At 39.2% G+C, this 22,247-nt stretch overlaps 1 protein-coding gene across 1 annotated transcript in view; it reads right to left on the minus strand.

The window, feature by feature from the left end:
* Positions 1-10,659: 10,659 nt before the first annotated feature.
* ZNF804A (zinc finger protein 804A) overlaps positions 10,660-22,247 on the minus strand; it is a 252,707-nt gene continuing 241,119 nt past the window's right edge. Inside the window, exon 4 of the mRNA XM_063933312.1 lies at positions 10,660-16,116. Coding sequence (XP_063789382.1) covers positions 13,149-16,116 — 2,968 coding nt within the window. The 3' untranslated portion in view covers positions 10,660-13,148. The remainder of the gene's footprint in view (positions 16,117-22,247) is intronic.

The following is a 22,247-nucleotide window of genomic DNA, read 5'->3' on the forward strand; positions in this document are numbered from 1 at the left end:
GTCCGGGGCTTAGGGAATTTCTCATATGCCACAAAACGGTCCAAGCTCCTGTTCAAAAATCATGCTCCGAAATCAACTTCTGTCATCTCAGTGATACATTTTGGGATGGTACCTAAATTTTAAAGAAGAAATTGGAGCACTTTTGGAATAATAATTTTTGACCAAAATCAATGGGTCCGGGCCTTAGGGAATTAGTCATACACCGCAAAACGGTCCCAGATCCTGTTCAAAAATCATGCTCCGAAATCATCTTCTGTCACCTCAGTGATACATTTTGGGATGGTACCTAAAGTTTAAAGCCAAAATTGGGGCACTTTTGGAATTTTCTATTTTGACCAAAATCAATGGGTCCGTGGCTTAGTGAATTTCTTTACAACACAAAATGGTTCAAGCTCCTGTTCAAAAATGATGCTCCGAAATCAACTTCTGTCACCTCAGTGATACATTTTGGGATGGTACCTAAAGTTTAAAGCAGAAATTGGGACACTTTTGGAATTTTCATTTTTGACCAAAATCGATGGGTCCATGGCTTAGTGAATTTCTTTACAACACAAAATGGTTGAAGCTCCTGTTCAAAAATTATGCTCCGAAATCAACTTCTGTCACTTTAGTGATACATTTTGGAATAGTACCTAAAGTTTCAACAAGAAATTGGGGCCCTTTTTGAATTTTAATTTTTTTTTTAAATCGGGGCCGGGGCTTAGGGATTTTCTCATACGCCACAAAACGGTCCAAGCTCATGTTCAAAAATCATGCTCCGAAATCAACTTCTGTCACCTCAGTGATACATTTTGCGATGGTACCTAAAGTTTAGAGCAGAAATTGGGGCACTTTTGGAATTTTCATTTTTGACCAAAATTTATGGGTTCGGGCCTTAGGGAATTAGTCATAAGCCGCAAAACGGTCCAAGATCCTGTTCAAAAATCATGCTCTGAAATCATATTCTGTCACCTCAGTGATACATTTTGGGATGGTACCTAAAGTTTAAAGCCAAAATTGGGGCACTTTTGGAATTTTCTATTTTGACCAAAATCAATGGGTCCGTGGCTTAGTGAATTTCTTTACAACACAAAATGGTTCAAGCTCCTGTTCAAAAATTATGCTACGAAATCAACTTCTGTCACCTCAGTGATACATTTTTGGATGGTACCTAAATTTTAAAGCAGAAATTGGGGCACTTTTGGAATTTTCCTTTTTGACCAAAATCGATGGGTCAGGGGCTTAGGGAATTTCTCATATGCCACAAAACGGTCCAAGCTCCTGTTCAAAAATCATGCTCCGAAATCAACTTCTGTCACCTCAGTGATATATTTTGGGATGGTACCTAAAGTTTAAAGCAGAAATTGGGACACTTTTGGAATTTTCATTTTTGACCAAAATCGATGGGTCCATGGCTTAGTGAATTTCTTTACAACACAAAATGGTTGAAGCTCCTGTTCAAAAATTATGCTCCGAAATCAACTTCTGTCACTTTAGTGATACATTATGGAATAGTACCTAAAGTTTCAACAAGAAATTGGGGCCCTTTTGGAATTTTCATTTTTTTTTTTAAATCGGGGCCGGGGCTTAGGGATTTTTTCATACGCCACAAAACGGTCCAAGCTCCTGTTCAAAAATCATGCTCCGAAATCAACTTCTGTCACCTCAGTGATACATTTTGCGATGGTACCTAAAGTTTAGAGCAGAAATTGGGGCCCTTTTGGAATTTTCATTTTTGACCAAAATTGATGGGTTCGGGGCTTAGGGAATTTCTCATATGCCACAAAACGGTCCAAGCTCCTGTTCAAAAATCATGCTCCGAAATCAACTTCTGTCACCTCAGTGATACATTTTGCGATGGTACCTAAAGTTTAAAGCAGAAATTGGGGCACTTTTGGAATTTTCATTTATGAGCAAAATCGATGGGTCAGGGGCTTAGGGAATTTCTCATATGCCACAAAACGGTCCAAGCTCCTGTTCAAAAATCATGCTCCGAAATCAACTTCTGTCACCTCAGTGATACATTTTACGATGGTACCTAAAGTTTAAAGCAGAAATTTGGGGCACTTTTGGAATTTTCATTTTTTACCAAAATCTATGGGTCCGGGCCTTAGGGAATTAGTCATACACCGCAAAACGGTCCCAGATCCTGTTCAAAAATCATGCTCCGAAATCATCTTCTGTCACCTCAGTGATACATTTTGGGATGGTACCTAAAGTTTAAAGCCAAAATTGGGGCACTTTTGGAATTTTCTATTTTGACCAAAATCAATGGGTCCGTGGCTTAGTGAATTTCTTTACAACACAAAATGGTTCAAGCTCCTGTTCAAAAATTATGCTCCGAAATCAACTTCTGTCACCTCAGTGATACATTTTTGGATGGTACCTAAATTTTAAAGCAGAAATTGGGGCACTTTTGGAATTTTTAATTTTTGACCAAAATCGATGGGTCAGGGGCTTAGGGAATTTCTCATATGCCACAAAACGGTCCAAGCTCCTGTTCAAAAATCATGCTCCGAAATCAACTTCTGTCACCTCAGTGATATATTTTGGGATGGTACCTAAATTTTAAAGCAGAAATTGGAATACTTTTGGAATAATCATTTTTGACCAAAATCGATGGGTCCGGGACTTAGGGAATTTCTCATATGCCACAAAACGGTCCAAGCTCCTGTTCAAAAATCATGCTCCGAAATCAACTTCTGTCACCTCAGTGATACATTTTTGGATGGTACCTAAAGTTTAAAGCAGAAATTGGGGCACTTTTAGAATAATAATTTTTGACCAAAATCGATGGGTCAGGGGCTTAGGGAATTTCTCATATGCCACAAAACGGTCCAAAGCTCTTGTTCAAAAATCATGCTCCGAAATCAACTTCTATTACCTCAGTGATACATTTTGGGATGGTACCTAAAGTTTAGAGCAAAAATTGTGGCACTTTTGGAATTTTCATTTTTGAGCAAAATCAATGGGTCCGGGGCTTAGGGAATTTCTCATATGCCACAAAACGGTCCAAGCTCCTGTTCAAAAATCATGCTCCGAAATCAACTTCTGTCACCTCAGTGATACATTTTGGGATGGTACCTAAATTTTAAAGCAGAAATTGGGGCACTTTTGGAATTTTCCCTTTTGACCAAAATCGATGGGTCAGGGGCTTAGGGAATTTCTCATATGCCACAAAACGGTCCAAGCTCCTGTTCAAAAATCATGCTCCGAAATCAACTTCTGTCACCTCAGTGATATATTTTGGGATGGTACCTAAAGTTTAAAGCAGAAATTGGGACACTTTTGGAATTTTCATTTTTGACCAAAATCGATGGGTCCATGGCTTAGTGAATTTCTTTACAACACAAAATGGTTGAAGCTCCTGTTCAAAAATTATGCTCCGAAATCAACTTCTGTCACTTTAGTGATACATTTTGGAATAGTACCTAAAGTTTCAACAAGAAATTGGGCCCCTTTTGGAATTTTCATTTTTGACCAAAATCGATGGGTCAGGGGCTTAGGGAATTTCTCATATGCCGCAAAAGGGTCCAAGCTCCTGTTCAAAAATCATGCTCCGAAATCAACTTCTATTACCTCAGTGATACATTTTGGGATGGTACCTAAAGTTTAAAGTAGAAATTGGGACACTTTTGGAATTTTCATTTTTGACCAAAATCGATGGGTCCATGGCTTAGTGAATTTCTTTACAACACAAAATGGTTGAAGCTCCTGTTCAAAAATTATGCTCCGAAATCAACTTCTGTCACTTTAGTGATACATTTTGGAATAGTACCTAAAGTTTCATCAAGAAATTGGGGCCCTTTTGGAATTTTCATTTTTTATTTTAAAAATCGGGGCCGGGGCTTAGGGATTTTCTCATACGCCACAAAACGGTCCAAGCTCCTGTTCAAAAATCATGCTCCGAAATCAACTTCTGTCACCTCAGTGATACATTTTGCGATGGTACCTAAAGTTTAGAGCAGAAATTGGGGCACTTTTGGAATTTTCATTTTTGACCAAAATCGATGGGTCCGGGGCTTAGGGAATTTCTCATATGCCGCAAAATGGTCCAAGCTCCTGTTCCAAAATTATGCTCCGAAATCAACGTCTGTCACTTCAGTGATACATTTTGGAATAGTACCTAAAGTTTCAACAAGAAATTGGGCCCCTTTTGGAATTTTCATTTTTGACCAAAATCGATGGGTCATGGGCTTAGGGAATTTCTCATATGCCGCAAAACGGTCCAAGCTCCTGTTCAAAAATCATGCTCCGAAATCAACTTCTATTACCTCAGTGATACATTTTGGGATGGTACCTAAAGTTTAAAATAGAAATTGGGGCACTTTTAGAATAATCATTTTTGACCAAAATCGATGGGTCCGGGGCTTAGGGAATTTCTCATATGCCACAAAACGGTCCAAGCTCCTGTTCAAAAATCATGCTCCGAAATCAACTTCTGTCATCTCAGTGATACATTTTGGGATGGTACCTAAATTTTAAAGAAGAAATTGGAGCACTTTTGGAATAATAATTTTTGACCAAAATCAATGGGTCCGGGCCTTAGGGAATTAGTCATACACCGCAAAACGGTCCCAGATCCTGTTCAAAAATCATGCTCCGAAATCATCTTCTGTCACCTCAGTGATACATTTTGGGATGGTACCTAAAGTTTAAAGCCAAAATTGGGGCACTTTTGGAATTTTCTATTTTGACCAAAATCAATGGGTCCGTGGCTTAGTGAATTTCTTTACAACACAAAATGGTTCAAGCTCCTGTTCAAAAATGATGCTCCGAAATCAACTTCTGTCACCTCAGTGATACATTTTGGGATGGTACCTAAAGTTTAAAGCAGAAATTGGGACACTTTTGGAATTTTCATTTTTGACCAAAATCGATGGGTCCATGGCTTAGTGAATTTCTTTACAACACAAAATGGTTGAAGCTCCTGTTCAAAAATTATGCTCCGAAATCAACTTCTGTCACTTTAGTGATACATTTTGGAATAGTACCTAAAGTTTCAACAAGAAATTGGGGCCCTTTTTGAATTTTATTTTATTTTTTAAATCGGGGCCGGGGCTTAGGGATTTTCTCATACGCCACAAAACGGTCCAAGCTCATGTTCAAAAATCATGCTCCGAAATCAACTTCTGTCACCTCAGTGATACATTTTGCGATGGTACCTAAAGTTTAGAGCAGAAATTGGGGCACTTTTGGAATTTTCATTTTTGACCAAAATTGATGGGTTCGGGCCTTAGGGAATTAGTCATAAGCCGCAAAACGGTCCAAGATCCTGTTCAAAAATCATGCTCTGAAATCATATTCTGTCACCTCAGTGATACATTTTGGGATGGTACCTAAAGTTTAAAGCCAAAATTGGGGCACTTTTGGAATTTTATATTTTGACCAAAATCAATGGGTCCGTGGCTTAGTGAATTTCTTTACAACACAAAATGGTTCAAGCTCCTGTTCAAAAATGATGCTCCGAAATCAACTTCTGTCACCTCAGTGATACATTTTGGGATGGTACCTAAAGTTTAAAGCAGAAATTGGGACACTTTTGGAATTTTCATTTTTGACCAAAATCGATGGGTCCATGGCTTAGTGAATTTCTTTACAACACAAAATGGTTGAAGCTCCTGTTCAAAAATTATGCTCCGAAATAAACTTCTGTCACCTCAGTGATACATTTTGCGATGGTAACTAAAGTTTAAAGCAGAAATTGGGGCACTTTTGGAATTTTCATTTTTGAGCAAAATCGAAGGGTCCGTCCGGGTCTTAGGGAATTTCTCATATGACACAAAACAGTCCAAGCTTCTGTTCAAAAATCATGCTCCGAAATCAACTTCTGTCACCTCAGTGATACATTTTTGGATGGTACCTAAAGTTTAAAGCAGAAATTGGGGCACTTTTAGAATAATAATTTTTGACCAAAATCGATGGGTCAGGGGCTTAGGGAATTTCTAATATGCCACAAAACGGTCCAAAGCTCTTGTTCAAAAATCATGCTCCGAAATCAACTTCTATTACCTCAGTGATACATTTTGGGATGGTACCTAAAGTTTAGAGCAAAAATTGTGGCACTTTTGGAATTTTCATTTTTGAGCAAAATCAATGGGTCCGGGGCTTAGGGAATTTGTCATACGTCGCAAAATGGTCCAAGCTCCTGTTCAAAAATCATGCTCCGAAATCAACTTCTATTACCTCAGTGATACATTTTGGGATGGTACCTAAAGTTTAAAATAGAAATTGGGGCACTTTTGGAATTTTCATTTTTGACCAAAATCGATGGGTCCGGGGCTTAGGGAATTTCTCATATGCCACAAACGGTCCAAGCTCCTGTTCAAAAATCATGCTCCGAAATCAACTTCTGTCACCTCAGTGATACATTTTGGGATGGTACCTAAATTTTAAAGCAGAAATTGGAGCACTTTTGGAATAATCATTTTTGACCAAAATCGATGGGTTCGGGCATTAGGGAATTAGTCATACACCGCAAAACGGTCCCAGATCCTGTTCAAAAATCATGCTCCGAAATCATCTTCTGTCACCTCAGTGATACATTTTGGGATGGTACCTAAAGTTTAAAGCCAAAATTGGGGCACTTTTGGAATTTTCTATTTTGACCAAAATCAATGGGTCCGTGGCTTAGTGAATTTCTTTACAACACAAAATGGTTCAAGCTCCTGTTCAAAAATGATGCTACGAAATCAACTTCTGTCACCTCAGTGATACATTTTTGGATGGTACCTAAATTTTAAAGCAGAAATTGGGGCACTTTTGGAATTTTCCTTTTTGACCAAAATCGATGGGTCAGGGGCTTAGGGAATTTCTCATATGCCACAAAACGGTCCAAGCTCCTGTTCAAAAATCATGCTCCGAAATCAACTTCTGTCACCTCAGTGATATATTTTGGGATGGTACCTAAAGTTTAAAGCAGAAATTGGGACACTTTTGGAATTTTCATTTTTGACCAAAATCGATGGGTCCATGGCTTAGTGAATTTCTTTACAACACAAAATGGTTGAAGCTCCTGTTCAAAAATTATGCTCCGAAATCAACTTCTGTCACTTTAGTGATACATTTTGGAATAGTACCTAAAGTTTCAACAAGAAATTGGGCCCCTTTTGGAATTTTCATTTTTGACCAAAATCGATGGGTCAGGGGCTTAGGGAATTTCTCATATGCCGCAAAAGGGTCCAAGCTCCTGTTCAAAAATCATGCTCCGAAATCAACTTCTATTACCTCAGTGATACATTTTGGGATGGTACCTAAAGTTTAAAGCAGAAATTGGGACACTTTTGGAATTTTCATTTTTGACCAAAATCGATGGGTCCATGGCTTAGTGAATTTCTTTACAACACAAAATGGTTGAAGCTCCTGTTCAAAAATTATGCTCCGAAATCAACTTCTGTCACTTTAGTGATACATTTTGGAATAGTACCTAAAGTTTCAACAAGAAATTGGGGCCCTTTTGGAATTTTCATTTTTTTTTAAAAATCGGGGCCGGGGCTTAGGGATTTTCTCATACGCCACAAAACGGTCCAAGCTCCTGTTCAAAAATCATGCTCCGAAATCAACTTCTGTCACCTCAGTGATACATTTTGCGATGGTACCTAAAGTTTAGAGCAGAAATTGGGGCACTTTTGGAATTTTCATTTTTGACCAAAATCGATGGGTCCGGGGCTTAGGGAATTTCTCATATGCCACAAAATGGTCCAAGCTCCTGTTCCAAAATTATGCTCCGAAATCAACTTCTGTCACTTCAGTGATACATTTTGGAATAGTACCTAAAGTTTCAACAAGAAATTGGGCCCCTTTTGGAATTTTCATTTTTGACCAAAATCGATGGGTCATGGGCTTAGGGAATTTCTCATATGCCGCAAAACGGTCCAAGCTCCTGTTCAAAAATCATGCTCCGAAATCAACTTCTATTACCTCAGTGATACATTTTGGGATGGTACCTAAAGTTTAAAATAGAAATTGGGGCACTTTTAGAATAATCATTTTTGACCAAAATCGATGGGTCCGGGGCTTAGGGAATTTCTCATATGCCACAAAACGGTCCAAGCTCCTGTTCAAAAATCATGCTCCGAAATCAACTTCTGTCATCTCAGTGATACATTTTGGGATGGTACCTAAATTTTAAAGAAGAAATTGGAGCACTTTTGGAATAATAATTTTTGACCAAAATCAATGGGTCCGGGCCTTAGGGAATTAGTCATACACCGCAAAACGGTCCCAGATCCTGTTCAAAAATCATGCTCCGAAATCATCTTCTGTCACCTCAGTGATACATTTTGGGATGGTACCTAAAGTTTAAAGCCAAAATTGGGGCACTTTTGGAATTTTCTATTTTGACCAAAATCAATGGGTCCGTGGCTTAGTGAATTTCTTTACAACACAAAATGGTTCAAGCTCCTGTTCAAAAATGATGCTCCGAAATCAACTTCTGTCACCTCAGTGATACATTTTGGGATGGTACCTAAAGTTTAAAGCAGAAATTGGGACTTTTGGAAATTTCATTTTTGACCAAAATCGATGGGTCCATAGCTTAGTGAATTTCTTTACAACACAAAATGGTTGAAGCTCCTGTTCAAAAATTATGCTCCGAAATCAACTTCTGTCACTTTAGTGATACATTTTGGAATAGTACCTAAAGTTTCAACAAGAAATTGGGGCCCTTTTTGAATTTTAATTTTTTTTTTTAAATCGGGGCCGGGGCTTAGGGATTTTCTCATACGCCACAAAACGGTCCAAGCTCATGTTCAAAAATCATGCTCCGAAATCAACTTCTGTCACCTCAGTGATACATTTTGCGATGGTACCTAAAGTTTAGAGCAGAAATTGGGGCACTTTTGGAATTTTCATTTTTGACCAAAATTGATGGGTTCGGGCCTTAGGGAATTAGTCATAAGCCGCAAAACGGTCCAAGATCCTGTTCAAAAATCATGCTCTGAAATCATATTCTGTCACCTCAGTGATACATTTTGGGATGGTACCTAAAGTTTAAAGCCAAAATTGGGGCACTTTTGGAATTTTATATTTTGACCAAAATCGATGGGTCCGTGGCTTAGTGAATTTCTTTACAACACAAAATTGTTCAAGCTCCTGTTCAAAAATTATGCTCCGAAATCAACTTCTGTCACCTCAGTGATACATTTTGCGATGGTAACTAAAGTTTAAAGCAGAAATTGGGGCACTTTTGGAATTTTCATTTTTGAGCAAAATCGAAGGGTCCGTCCGGGTCTTAGGGAATTTCTCATATGACACAAAACAGTCCAAGCTTCTGTTCAAAAATCATGCTCCGAAATCAACTTCTGTCACCTCAGTGATACATTTTGGGATGGTACCTAAAGTTTAAAGCAGAAATTGGGACACTTTTGGAATTTTCATTTTTGAACAAAATCGATGGAATTTCTCATATGCCACAAAATGGTCCAAGCTCCTGTTCCAAAATTATGCTCCGAAATCAACTTCTGTCACTTAAGTGATACATTTTGGAATAGTACCTAAAGTTTCAACAAGAAATTGGGGCCCTTTTGGAATTTTCATTTTTTCTAAAAATTGGGTCCGGGGCTTAGGGAATTTCTCATACGCCACAAAACGGTCCAAGCTCCTGTTCAAAAATCATGCTCCGAAATCAACTTCTGTCACCTCAGTGATACATTTTGCGATGGTACCTAAAGTTTAGAGCAGAAATTGGGGCCCTTTTGGAATTTTCATTTTTGACCAAAATTGATGGGTTCGGGGCTTAGGGAATTTCTCATATGCCACAAAACGGTCCAAGCTCCTGTTCAAAAATCATGCTCCGAAATCAACTTCTGTCACCTCAGTGATACATTTTGCGATGGTACCTAAAGTTTAAAGCAGAAATTGGGGCACTTTTGGAATTTTCATTTATGAGCAAAATCGATGGGTCAGGGGCTTAGGGAATTTCTCATATGCCACAAAACGGCCCAAGCTCCTGTTCAAAAATCATGCTCTGAAATCAACTTTTGTCACCTCAGTGATTCATTTTGGGATGATACCTAAAGTTTAAAGCAGAAATTGGGGCATTGCCAGATTTATATGGCAATACCCTATAGAAGCCTATGGGCTTCTTACCGCATCCCACCACCTCGTACCTGACTGCAGCCAGCCTCGTCAGTCCCGGATCCTAGCCTCTTCCTGCCCCAGCAACACAGCCTGCTGTGCTTCTGGCTGTAGGGAGGAGGAGCCTGGGACTGACAGTAGACATCACCTCCCAGGACTGGGAGATGACGGAGACCAGAGGGGACCCCCGCACACCCTCTCCTCCGGACCACCAGTTATCACAGGGGGCCTCTGGCATCGCATTGTGATACTAATCGCATGTTAGTACACATGCGATTAGCATCGCTGTGATGTCCGGCGATGGCCCCCGATTAGTATTAGTAAATCTCGCCCAATTAAAAGAGATGTTCAAAATTAAGAGAAGCCTGTAAATGCATAAAAATATATAACCGGTTTGAAATTCAATGACAAAGTAAGCACAGATATGGTATCAGTAACAGGGGTGCATCATGTCATGTGTTCCTAACGGATAGATTGCTTTCTCTTGACTTGTACAGTAGTTGTGATCTAAAAATTGCTGACTGTTTAGTCTCCATTATGAAAATACTGCATTCTGCACTAAACATATTTTAAGAGTCATAATAGAAATAAGGCAACAATAAATTATGTAAAATCAATGCATTTATTTGTTGTCATATATTAACAGTTTACACAATGAGGCTCATTTACTAACACTGCACTTACATGCAAAACATGCACCGAACCATAGCAGTTACCTGGATATGCTGTTTCATGGTCTAACTTGCACTAGACAGATACAGGCCCAATTGCTAATGAGTTATGGTGATTTGGTGCAAATTCTGCAACTGAATGCAATGTTAGTAAATGAGCGCAAGTGTTTTGCAAGATGATTCAACAGTCATTTAACAATTTCATAAAAAAATGGTACAAAATGCAGTGCAAATATCTAAGCGTAAAATAAGTGTACATTTCTTAACAAAATGAAAGGAATATGTTTGTAAAAGACACATATTTTCTATAAATAATTTTTTATTATTATTCATATATTTTGAGTTTATGCCATCCGTATCGCCCTCGTAAAGAAACTTCATATAATTGCATGTAAAAAATGCATTGAATCCAGTGCCGGATTACCAAGTAGACAGAGTAGGCACCCACCTAAGGAGCCCCAGGACAATGGATCAAAATAATATTGATTTGATCTTGAAAGAAAATTACAATCACTCTTTTTTAAATTGTTTCTAAATGATAGAAAAAAATTAATCAACTCAAAGAAGTTGCATGGAGATAAATTGGAGAGAGATAAAGTACCAGCCAATCAGCTCCTAACTGCCATGTTACAGGCTGGATTTGAAAAATGACAGATAGGAGCTGGTTGGCTGGTATTTTATCTCCGTCCACTTTAAACTTTAAAGACTCTATAGTGAAATACTGTATTCATGTAATGTGCCAACTTAAAGTATATAACCCGTAGGCTTCACATTCAAATTAGTTTCCAGATCGTAGACTGTGGGTTGGTAAAATTAAAAACGTCTTAGGAAATAATTTGGGAGGGGGCCCCGAGATTTCGACTACCTAGGGGCCTCAGGGTTTAATCCGGCACTGACAGAATCTATAAAACCCAAAAACAAGCACACTATTGTAGACCCATGTTAGTATTCCAGACATGGTACTTCTTTGAAGTACAGTATAAATTCATCATTTGGATAGACAAGCCTATAAACTACCCATCATCTTCATTGTTACACCTTTACCGTCTTCATTGCTGGAATATATTTCAAACACATCCCTATGTTGCCCCATCCCCCTCCTCTATGATAACATTGCTGCACATTTGTTATATTGTATTGATGCCCCAAAATTGCGATGATTAGGATAGTGGGTAAGGCTGAACCAGGGTTGTTTTTATGACTACTCCAAATTGGGCCCTAGTTTGTTGGGGCCCACTATCATTAGGGACCCCTCCAGACAAAGAATGTGGGTGCTAGAGTTTAAAGACCTCCACAGTCCAGATAAGGGGTAACAGGAAGATTGATTGTTGGATATTTTGTCACGCTAAAAGGTGGAACCAACCTTTAAAATATGATCAATGACAACTGTGGTTTCAGCAAATACAAAACACGTGTCATGTACCATAAACAGCAAGTGTCTATTTTGTATCATAATTCATTATACCCAAATATAAAAGATAACAGTACATTGTGATGTTACACATAGCTAAACAATGAAGATACTTTAATTAAAGAGCCCCCTAGCATTTTGGATACATTTTTTCTTCTGGTTGTATTCATGCAAAATTCTTCTTCAATCCCTGGAGAGCAGATCAAGGGTGAGGTGTGAATTAGGAACTCACGGGCCTGGGAACGATGTGGTAGTGCCAAAACATCTAAAAACAACAGTTTTAAGTGATGGTCTTCTACAGGTCAGTGGTACTTACCTAAGTCTCTGACACACATTAACTAAACGTGATGGATGAGTTCTGGCAGCAAATATTAATGCAACACTATACATGGGTCTTCATGGGAAACTTGATCTCATGTGGGGGTACTACGTGAAATCCCTAATTTATTTTGTAAAATACAGAAAGAACACAGAACACATTGGGGGACAGTTATCAAAACCGGCACACAGGACACATAAAAAATGTGCTATAACCTATTGCAGTCAAGTTTGTACTAGACAAAACAGATGTAGAATATAATTGGTTACTATTGATTACAGCATAACCTTTGCCCAGTTACACAAATTGCATAGATTATGGCTATTGTGCTGTTGTACAGCAGTTTTCAGCCTTGGCGAAGTTGGGTTGCTTTCCTCTTACTTTATCATGTGGTATAGTTATTGGGACTTCTCATACATGGGATCTGCCCTTGCCTGGTCCATTTCTTGTAGTAATCAAGTGTAATTAGGGGGAGATGTATCAAACCTTCCAAAGAGGATAGGGGAAGACGTTGCACATATGAACCTATGAGCTTCCAGCTCTGTTTATAGGATGTACTTAATAAATGATATCTAGAAAGTGATTGGTTGCCATCGGCAACTTCTCCTCTAGTCCTCTTTAGAAGGTTTGAAGTTGACCAATATTTTTGGAATGATGCTCTTTTACTTAACTTGAGGGCATATATTTCACTTTAGAAAAGAGAATGTAAAGGAATTAGAGACGGCAGCTGTGAGTGTATAGGTGTAAAAATTATTGTATGGGGAACATGTGGAATAGGCACAGGGATATGGCACAGGACAGAATTTGCCACCATGGGTACTTGGGGTGAAGAGGGAAATGTATCTTCCGCACACAAGCCTGGTTCCATTGTTATTTGATAGAATGGAGTTCTTGAGATGCTTTGCGTTTGTGGACACAGAAATGGCTGTTGAGGACCAATAAATGTAACTCTACCAACAGAGGCAGCTACAAATGGAACCGCTAGCTGCTGTGGTACTCTGTGCTGTAAGCTAGATACGGAGGCAGAACAGAAATGTGGCTCTAAGGGTACTGGATATACTGTAGCATAAGTCTGGATTGTTCCTGTAGGAATTATTAATTTAAACCTGCTGGGAAGTACATTAGGCTGAGGATTTGGACCATATCCAACCTTTTGATGATGTTGAAGTTTCTTAGAATATATCTCTGGAAGATGGGTCTGTTGGCAAGGATGGGTTACATGAGACAGCAGCTGCTCTGTAATAGATGTTTTGGTGTGTACGTGTGGTTCTTTTGCTGGTGATGTTTGGATTTCTCTAGCATGTGAATTAACTTGCACAACATTTTTCCTTTGCTTGTTGCAAGCTTGTCTCAACGGTGATGCTGAGCGACTTCTGTACTGTTGCGTTAGCTCAGAGTCACATTGTAGGAGGGATTCCGTTGGTTCACAGTCTGTTACTGTGAGGGAATTGCCTTCATCAGTCGCATGAGTGATGCTTTTCCCAGCTGAACAAAATGGAGTTTGACTGTCCTGCTTTAAATCAAGCAAACTCTTACATAATTGGTCTAATTTATTTTCTACGACTTGCTTTATCTTTTCTATTTTCTCAAGGAAATCATTTGCCTTTAGAGACTCTTTATCTAGCTCATAGTAGTTGTGGGACAGACATTCCTCTGTTTCGTAGGAAGAAGATTTATGTTCAGGTAGTTTGCAGTGTAAGTTTTTTCTTGCATTGTTACCTTTCCTTTCATTAACTGCTTGAACATTTTTTAGACTAATGGGCTTAGACACAGTTGAAATGTTTTGTTCTGGGAAAACAACCAGTCGAGAAGATGATACATTTTTACAGAGCCGGGGTCTCTTAAAGGACATCTCAATTTCATCAACGACAGATCGACGTGTTCTTTTGAAAGTACAACTATGGTTTAAAAATGTTTCATGTTTTTCATTAGAGCCTATTTTGTCAGAACTCCAGCTACAAATTGTTTTAGAATAAGCTATGTTTTGAGAGCAATGATTTAGTTGCAAGAGTTTTGATTGGTAATTAAAAGACCCTGTGTACTTGCTGTGTTCGTTTTCTATTTGATTGGCAAACCCCCTTTCATGATCTATGTTCCAAACCGCACATTCTCGTTTGATCTGCAGTGTTGGTCTTCTTAACAATTCTCTTTCTTTGTGCTGTGTCCCAGCATGTGGCAGCTGACGGGAAAATGTAAATTTTTTTAATGAGCAAAATAAGTCTTTTGATCTAACATGTTGTTGTAAATTTTTCGAGACTCTTTGAGCATCTCCATTTATATAACAACGTTGCCTTTGTGTGGACCCTCTTCTTACTTTTACTTTATACTTGCATTTCCTTCGTCTACTTCCTTTTTGCTTTGTACTGCAAGACTTTTTGTGACTTTTTCTCTTTTCAAATTCATAATCATCATCCATAAGGTACCTTGAAATGTTGTGCTTTTGATCCTCTTTAATACTGCAGATTACACTGTAACATTTCAGATTGCCTGGAGTATTTGTCATATTAGAACATGTGTGTATTGTGTCGTTATTGACCTCTGTAACAACAGAGTCACAACTCAATCTACGACTGGCACTGTCAACTGTATTTGGGCAATATTCTCTAGACTGGTTTGGCAAATTGTTGCTCTGGCAAATCTGTTGATTTTTGTGATCTATTGCTTTGGATGACCTAAAGTCGAAATGTAGAGGGTTACAGCTGTATGAGACTGACGGTTGCGTGTAGGTGTACTTCATCATCTCAGAAGGCCATTGAAGAACTTTTGAGCCATCTCTTCTTTGCACGGGATGAAATGCCTCATTTGGCCTCATATGTGGCATCTCATTCATTTGCGTTAATCTTTCATCCTCATTTGATGATAAAAGGATGTCAAAAACATTGTCTGTAGGACTTTCATGAGGTTTACTTCCTGCATCATCACCGCCTAATATCGCTTGGTCAACATGAATATCACTACTTGTTTCTTCCAGGAGATCGGTATCCAACTTTTGGTATCCTACTGACAGTTGCTCATCATCAACCTGATGTTCACCCACACTTGGTTCCAAATCAGTGAATGTATCTGTTTTTGAAGGTTGTGCTTGAGCATCACAGTCTAAAGGCACTTTAACCTGACAAACATCGGAGGATAATTTAGATCTCATCTCACTTTCATGCGATTGTTTCTGATTTGGCTCCTGAGGAGCATATATTGTAGATGGTTGCTTTTCAGGCATTGTCAAAGATTTCTCATCACAATTTAGGTATGAAGTTGCATTTATAGGCAAAGGAGAGTGAACACTAAATGACCTAGGCACAAATCCACTTCTCTTTTCCAAGCCATGACCACCCGAATTGTCTTCGTTGAACTCATAGAAAACCGCAGCTGAAGCTTCAAGCTTAACCGGGGTCTTTTTGGGAAATGCAAAGGAGAAACTTATTTTATGTTTGTTGTCTTTTTGAATGTGCTTATGATGGTTTTGGTTATCAGTTTGTGAGCTCTCAGAACTTGACAAAAGGATAGATGCTATATTTGTGTCATTATGAATACTTGTGAGGGAGGTCAGCTGTGGGTTGTCACTTTCCGCAGAGTGGACAATAGTGCTTTGAAGACTCCCGTGTACATGATCATGAACAGTCACCGTTGTTGATTTGAACATGGGACCACTTCCTGGAGCACTTTGAAAAAAAAAAAGAACAAAATCACAATAATTATATCGTAATAGTTATCACTTCTAAGTACTAGTGCAACGCTATATGATTTCAGAGCAAGGTTATCAATATTTAACATATCTACATTACACACCATGCATATAAATGGGATATCCATCATAATAATAACCAGCACATTTAGACGGTATTGTGTAGTTTAGAGGAAATAATACATTTAACTGTAGTACTTATAAAAATCGAATATTAATAATTTAAGTTAATTTCCAATTTTACTACTAAAAATTTACCATTTAAAAATACATCAGCCAGTTGCTTAGAAATTAGCATTTTAAATGTTCACACAACTTGGTATTGTTACAAGAATAGCAATGGGTTCCTTAGACAGAGGGTTCATTAAACCCTATCAAAGGTTGAAAACTAAAAGCATATTCATATGTATGGAGTTGACTGAGTAGAAATAAAAGACATAACTGTTCACAGCAGGATCTTCTGAGGCTGCCTATGCCTGCAGGAGTCCCACTCCACTCTGATAATTGATCACTTGTTTCATACAGGCCGATTATGTGTCAGTGCTACACCGCAGTGAATTTCATACCTCATGCAAAAGGGGCATCAATTTTGGTAGATGTAGGTGGATTTCAAATTGTAAGCACTAATTGGGATGTTTCTCATAGTTATTTTCTTCTTCTAAATCAAATAATTATTATGATTTCAGTGCGGGTGACATTTCTGGGCAACAGGAAATTTCCCTAAGTGCGCCACTGCACAGAAACTCCAGGGACTGTCCTATTAATTTAACCTCAGTGAAGTTATCATTTGGCATTTACAGTATTGCAGTATTTGCGTTCTCTTCTTTTTCATTTTATACCTATTAGACAGATCATTATGTTGCGGTCAGGTCATAGAGGGAGCAGCATACCCATATAAAATGACCAATAAATGTATTTTTTATATTTGTAGAGTTATATTATATTTAACAGCTACTGAGTATTTAGTATTCATTTGTTAATAAATACATTTGCAGCATATGGAAAATTTACAAATGGAAAATAAAAAATATAGGGCTGGAGGCCCTATGATCCACCCATGCTACAGAAACCCCTTTGCTATGTCACAGGCTATATGTGTACTGCTCCAAAGTCTTCTTATTAGTCATGGAGAAAGGAAACATTTTTAGTTAACTTGAGGACCATATACCTATACCGCCTGGGACACGCGTCTTGATGGTGGAACCATTGCTGCCCTGGTGGCACTTCTATTTGGCTTGTGGGGTTCCTGGAACAGCAGCCTGCAGTCTGGGGAGCTGCCTTGCAAGGCCTTAGAATGATCTGTATTTCGTATTGGTCAGCGCGCTCTGTAAGGGATACCTGGGGATTGTTTGGTTTGAGGTGTGGGTAATAACCAGTGGGGTGATGTGTTGTCTGTGTACCTTATGTGAAGAGATGCGGTAATGACCACTCAGTGTTAGTTATGTCACAATGTTTTATTTGTGATATAGCCGGATTTGAGTCTCAATGTCAGTAAGTGAATGTCCCAGGCTGGCTCACCACTTTTCAGGTGTGTCCTGCAGACTACCCTTTTTTTCCAGTATACCCTCCTGATGGTATACTGATGAGGCTACAGCTCAGGTAAAATGTCAGGTGTGCCCTAAGGGCCACCTTTACCATAGGTGTGGTTAATCCTATGTGTCTTCTGATGCTGTTTCTATTATTGAGGTTTATGGTGTGACTAGTGCGGCGTCCCGCCTGTCAGACCCTTCTGATGTGCGGCAATGAGTGGTGTGGTCATAAGCTGTGTTGTACACACTTACCGCCGGGGCAGGTGCTGCCTGCCGCCGGTGACCGAGTCTTTGCCGTCCTCAAGCCTGTTTTCCTGCGCCTGCTCTCTCTGCGTGTCCTCCGTGTCTCAGAGACCGTGCACCTTAACTGCAGTTGCCGGTCTCCTTCGTCTTCAGTCCCGTCCTGTGGCTTCCTGTTTCGCGTATCACGTGCCGGGTCACGTGAGCGCGCTGTACACAGAAAGTGCCGATGCGTCTCCTTCTCCAGCCGGAGAGAGGAGAATGATTGTAGGCAATGTAGATAGTAATGTCTGTAGGTCCCAACGCGTTTCAGCACGAGTGCCTTTTTCTAGGGTTATACGTGTAGTGTTCCGTGGCTGTTTTATGCTGTGGTCGCTTTCCTGATTGGTCCTTCCTTAGCATCCCATTCTCTACTCTGATTGGGCGGGGGATACGTCAATCATCTGGATTATATGTCCGTGGTTGGATGTGTGATTCTTTCAATCATGTACAATCAGAGTAGAGAATATAAAATGAAAATAAAAATGAACCAGAAGTCTCACCCAAATATTATGCACTAAGACTGTCCTTAATGTTTACATTGCTAATGTTTACAAACCAAGGGTCTGTGCAATATCTTTTTAATCAAATTTTATATGTTTTTGTATGTTTTGAGCCATGATAAATGCACTGTGTCACTTTAACATCATGGTTGTCTAGAATAAAAGCATCTGTCTTGTTGTCATAAACTAGACTGTATTTCATGACCATTGTTTCATCTCTGGAAAATTAGCGCACATCCTTGATACCTTTTTTTCCTTTATTAATTCTGTAAATTGACATATGGTGTTTGTATGTCACTTGGCAATCAAAGTGTGCTGCTTTTCTTCCCTGAGTGCGCAAAAGTCCACCTGACTCATTCGTCTATGTATCAAGATAAATATACAGATGTGTCCTCTTTCATCCTTGCTGCAGTCACGCTAAACGGCCCTATAAGTCGTGCCATGCCGTGGCGGGACTCGGTAGCGCAGAGCGTCTTTTGCTGCGAAAATGTGTCTTAGATGCAAGACAATGCAATAGGACGCATGAGCAGCTTCTGCTGATTAAAATGATATGCAGCATGCCTATATTCTACTGTATGTGTGACTGCGACTGAATTTGCATACAAAATGCTATGCTACACTGTTTTGAAATGCGATGCAGAAAAGGACATTTGAATCATCCACTGTCATCGCATTTCAAAACATGCCATGATAACTGTGAATTGAAAATAAAAAGGTTCATTGGCATAGAACAAGTGTTAGAATCGAACAGGAATAGAGACATAGATATCCGTTTAGCTAAAAAAGAAATGGAATGGATATATGTCCTAAATACTTTGGTTCCAAATGGCCTTAATGCGGATTTCGAGTTAAAGTGGTTTATGATGTGATCTTGTATCTAACATGATTTAAATTATTTTTTGTTCTTCTCTTTTTCATATCAACATAAGAGGATTAAGCATTGCCAATAGGGATGGACTCCATGGGAATACGAAGTACCATGTAGATATATGTTGGCATGCTCTATTTCTCTTTAAGAAGATCATTTGGTGAAATAATCTTGTCGAAATATGAATATTATCCGGAATCACATCTACATTATTTTGGAATATGTATATCTGTTTGCGGATTAGAAGATAGTCAGTCCGCAGTGAATGGAATGCTTACTTCCGGTCGCGGCAAGCTGTGGAACGCAAAACGTCATTTCCGGTTACGACTAGTACTGGAACGCAAAACGCCGGTGGAACGCACACTTCCGGATCCGGCCAGACGTCGGACCACAACACAGCGGGAAATTTGAAAATCACCACTTCCGGATAAGCTCCATAAATAGGACATCGGTCTTCACTACAATTTATGCACTTGAAAAAGGATAATCATCCGAAACGCGTTGTGCCTGGAGTGGGACCTGTAAGCCTCCTTGGACTTCATTACCGCCGCTGTTTCCATCTGCAACTTGGGCTAAGCTTGTGGTGTGGTGCTGGGCTGCCCAGCTGGAACCCATCTTGTTACATCAAGGCACACACCACATACCCTGCACGGTATGAACCAGAAGTCTCACCCAAATATTATGCACTAAGACTGTCCTTAATGTTTACATTGCTAATGTTTACAAACCAAGGGTCTGTGCAATATCTTTTTAATCAAATTTTATATGTTTTTGTATGTTTTGAGCCATGATAAATACACTGTGTCACTTTAACATCATGGTTGTCTAGAATAAAAGCATCTGTCTTGTTGTCATAAACTAGACTGTATTTCATGACCATTGTTTCATCTCTGGAAAATTAGCGCACATCCTTGATACCTTTTTTTCCTTTATTAATCTTGATACATAGACACCTTATCTATCTAGTATATGAAGGACAAAATATCTTATTTTCTAGAAATGCTCAGTAATTAATATGTCATCATACACCATTACTCAGCTAACGTGTTATGAAATTCGTAGGTTCCAATAAAAACACTGTATGGAATGTCCAAGTCATTATAGTATACAGTGCTGTATATTGTAGCTTGCGTGCCTTCATCAAAAATAATATTTGAATAAAGTTTAAAAATAAATACACTTTCAAGATAATATTTTTCTCAATTAAATACTTTAATTAAGAATTATATAAATACAAATACATTTTCTTCTCAGGCACATCACTGCTTGATGTCTATTTTTAGTTTGTGCGGCAATGAAAGTGATCAAGCAGATTCATAGAAGAGCGCTTCATATTATTGCATTACGTGTTGGCAGTCATATGATATGCACAAAGATAATTATAAACATTGTGAAGTATGTCTGGCAGGGTACAAGTCAATAACATTAACCTACTGAATCAAAACTTAGATTTACTTTGATTATATATACTTATATATACATATATATATATATATATATATATATATATATATATATAGAACTGTAACATTCAATTGAAAAAAAAATATCTATACACTGCTTGCAGTACAGCATTGTGTCCACCAGAGGATGGTCTTCATCTACAAATGGCATAAGAAAACATTTTATTATATGTTTCCACTATTGCACAATAATCATGTATACGATGTATGGAATGCTACTGAAATGTATAAACTGCATGAGTCTATGTTTTTGTATATGTTCAGATCAGTTTTTGTATCATACGTTGTTCTATACGTGTGTGTGTGTGTGTGTGTGTGTGTGTTTGTGTGTGTGTGTGTGTGTGTGTGTACAAATTGAACAGAGCTGCAAAATTACTAGTTTATGTATTAATCCAATGCTGGGTGCACTGCACATGTTCCCACTTAACGGCAACATGAGTGACATGCGGTGGAGCGGGGAATGTTGTACAATCGGGGGCGTCTCACCTAGAGATGTGCACTTTAAATTTTTCGGGTTTTGTGTTTGGTTTTGGGTTCGGTTCCGCGGCCGTGTTTTGGGTTCGACCGCGTTTTGGCAAAACCTCACCGAATTTTTTTTGTCGGATTCGGGTGTGTTTTGGATTCGGGTGTTTTTTTCAAAAAACACTAAAAAACAGCTTAAATCATAGAATTTGGGGGTCATTTTGATACCAAAGTATTATTAACCTCAAAAACCATAATTTCCACTCATTTTCAGTCTATTCTGAACACCTCACACCTCACAATATTATTTTTAGTCCTAAAATTTGCACGAGGTCGCTGGATGACTAAGCTAAGCGACCCTAGTGGCCGACACAAACACCTGGCCCATCTAGGAGTGGCACTGCAGTGTCACGCAGGATGGCCCTTCCAAAAAACACTCCCCAAACAGCACATGACGCAAAGAAAAAAAGAGGCGCAATGAGGTAGCTGTGTGAGTAAGATAAGCGACCCTAGTGGCCGACACAAACACCTGGCCCATCTAGGAGTGGCACTGCAGTGTCACGCAGGATGGCCCTTCCAAAAAACACTCCCCAAACAGCACATGACGCAAAGAAAAAAAGAGGCGCAATGAGGTAGCTGTGTGAGTAAGCTAAGCGACCCTAGTGGCCGACACAAACACCTGGCCCATCTAGGAGTGGCACTGCAGTGTCACGCAGGATGGCTCTTCCAAAAAACACTCCCCAAACAGCACATGACGCAAAGAAAAAAAGAGGCGCAATGAGGTAGCTGTGTGAGTAAGCTAAGCGACCCTAGTGGCCGACACTAACACTTGGCCCATCTAGGAGTGGCACTGCAGTGTCACGCAGGATGGCCCTTCCAAAAAACACTCCCCAAACAGCACATGACGCAAAGAAAAAAAGAGGCGCAATGAGGTAGCTGTGTGAGTAAGCTAAGCGACCCTAGTGGCCGACACTAACACCTGGCCCATCTAGGAGTGGCACTGC

The sequence above is a fragment of the Pseudophryne corroboree genome, chromosome 7, assembly GCF_028390025.1.
Source record: "Pseudophryne corroboree isolate aPseCor3 chromosome 7, aPseCor3.hap2, whole genome shotgun sequence".
NCBI lineage: Eukaryota > Metazoa > Chordata > Amphibia > Anura > Myobatrachidae > Pseudophryne > Pseudophryne corroboree.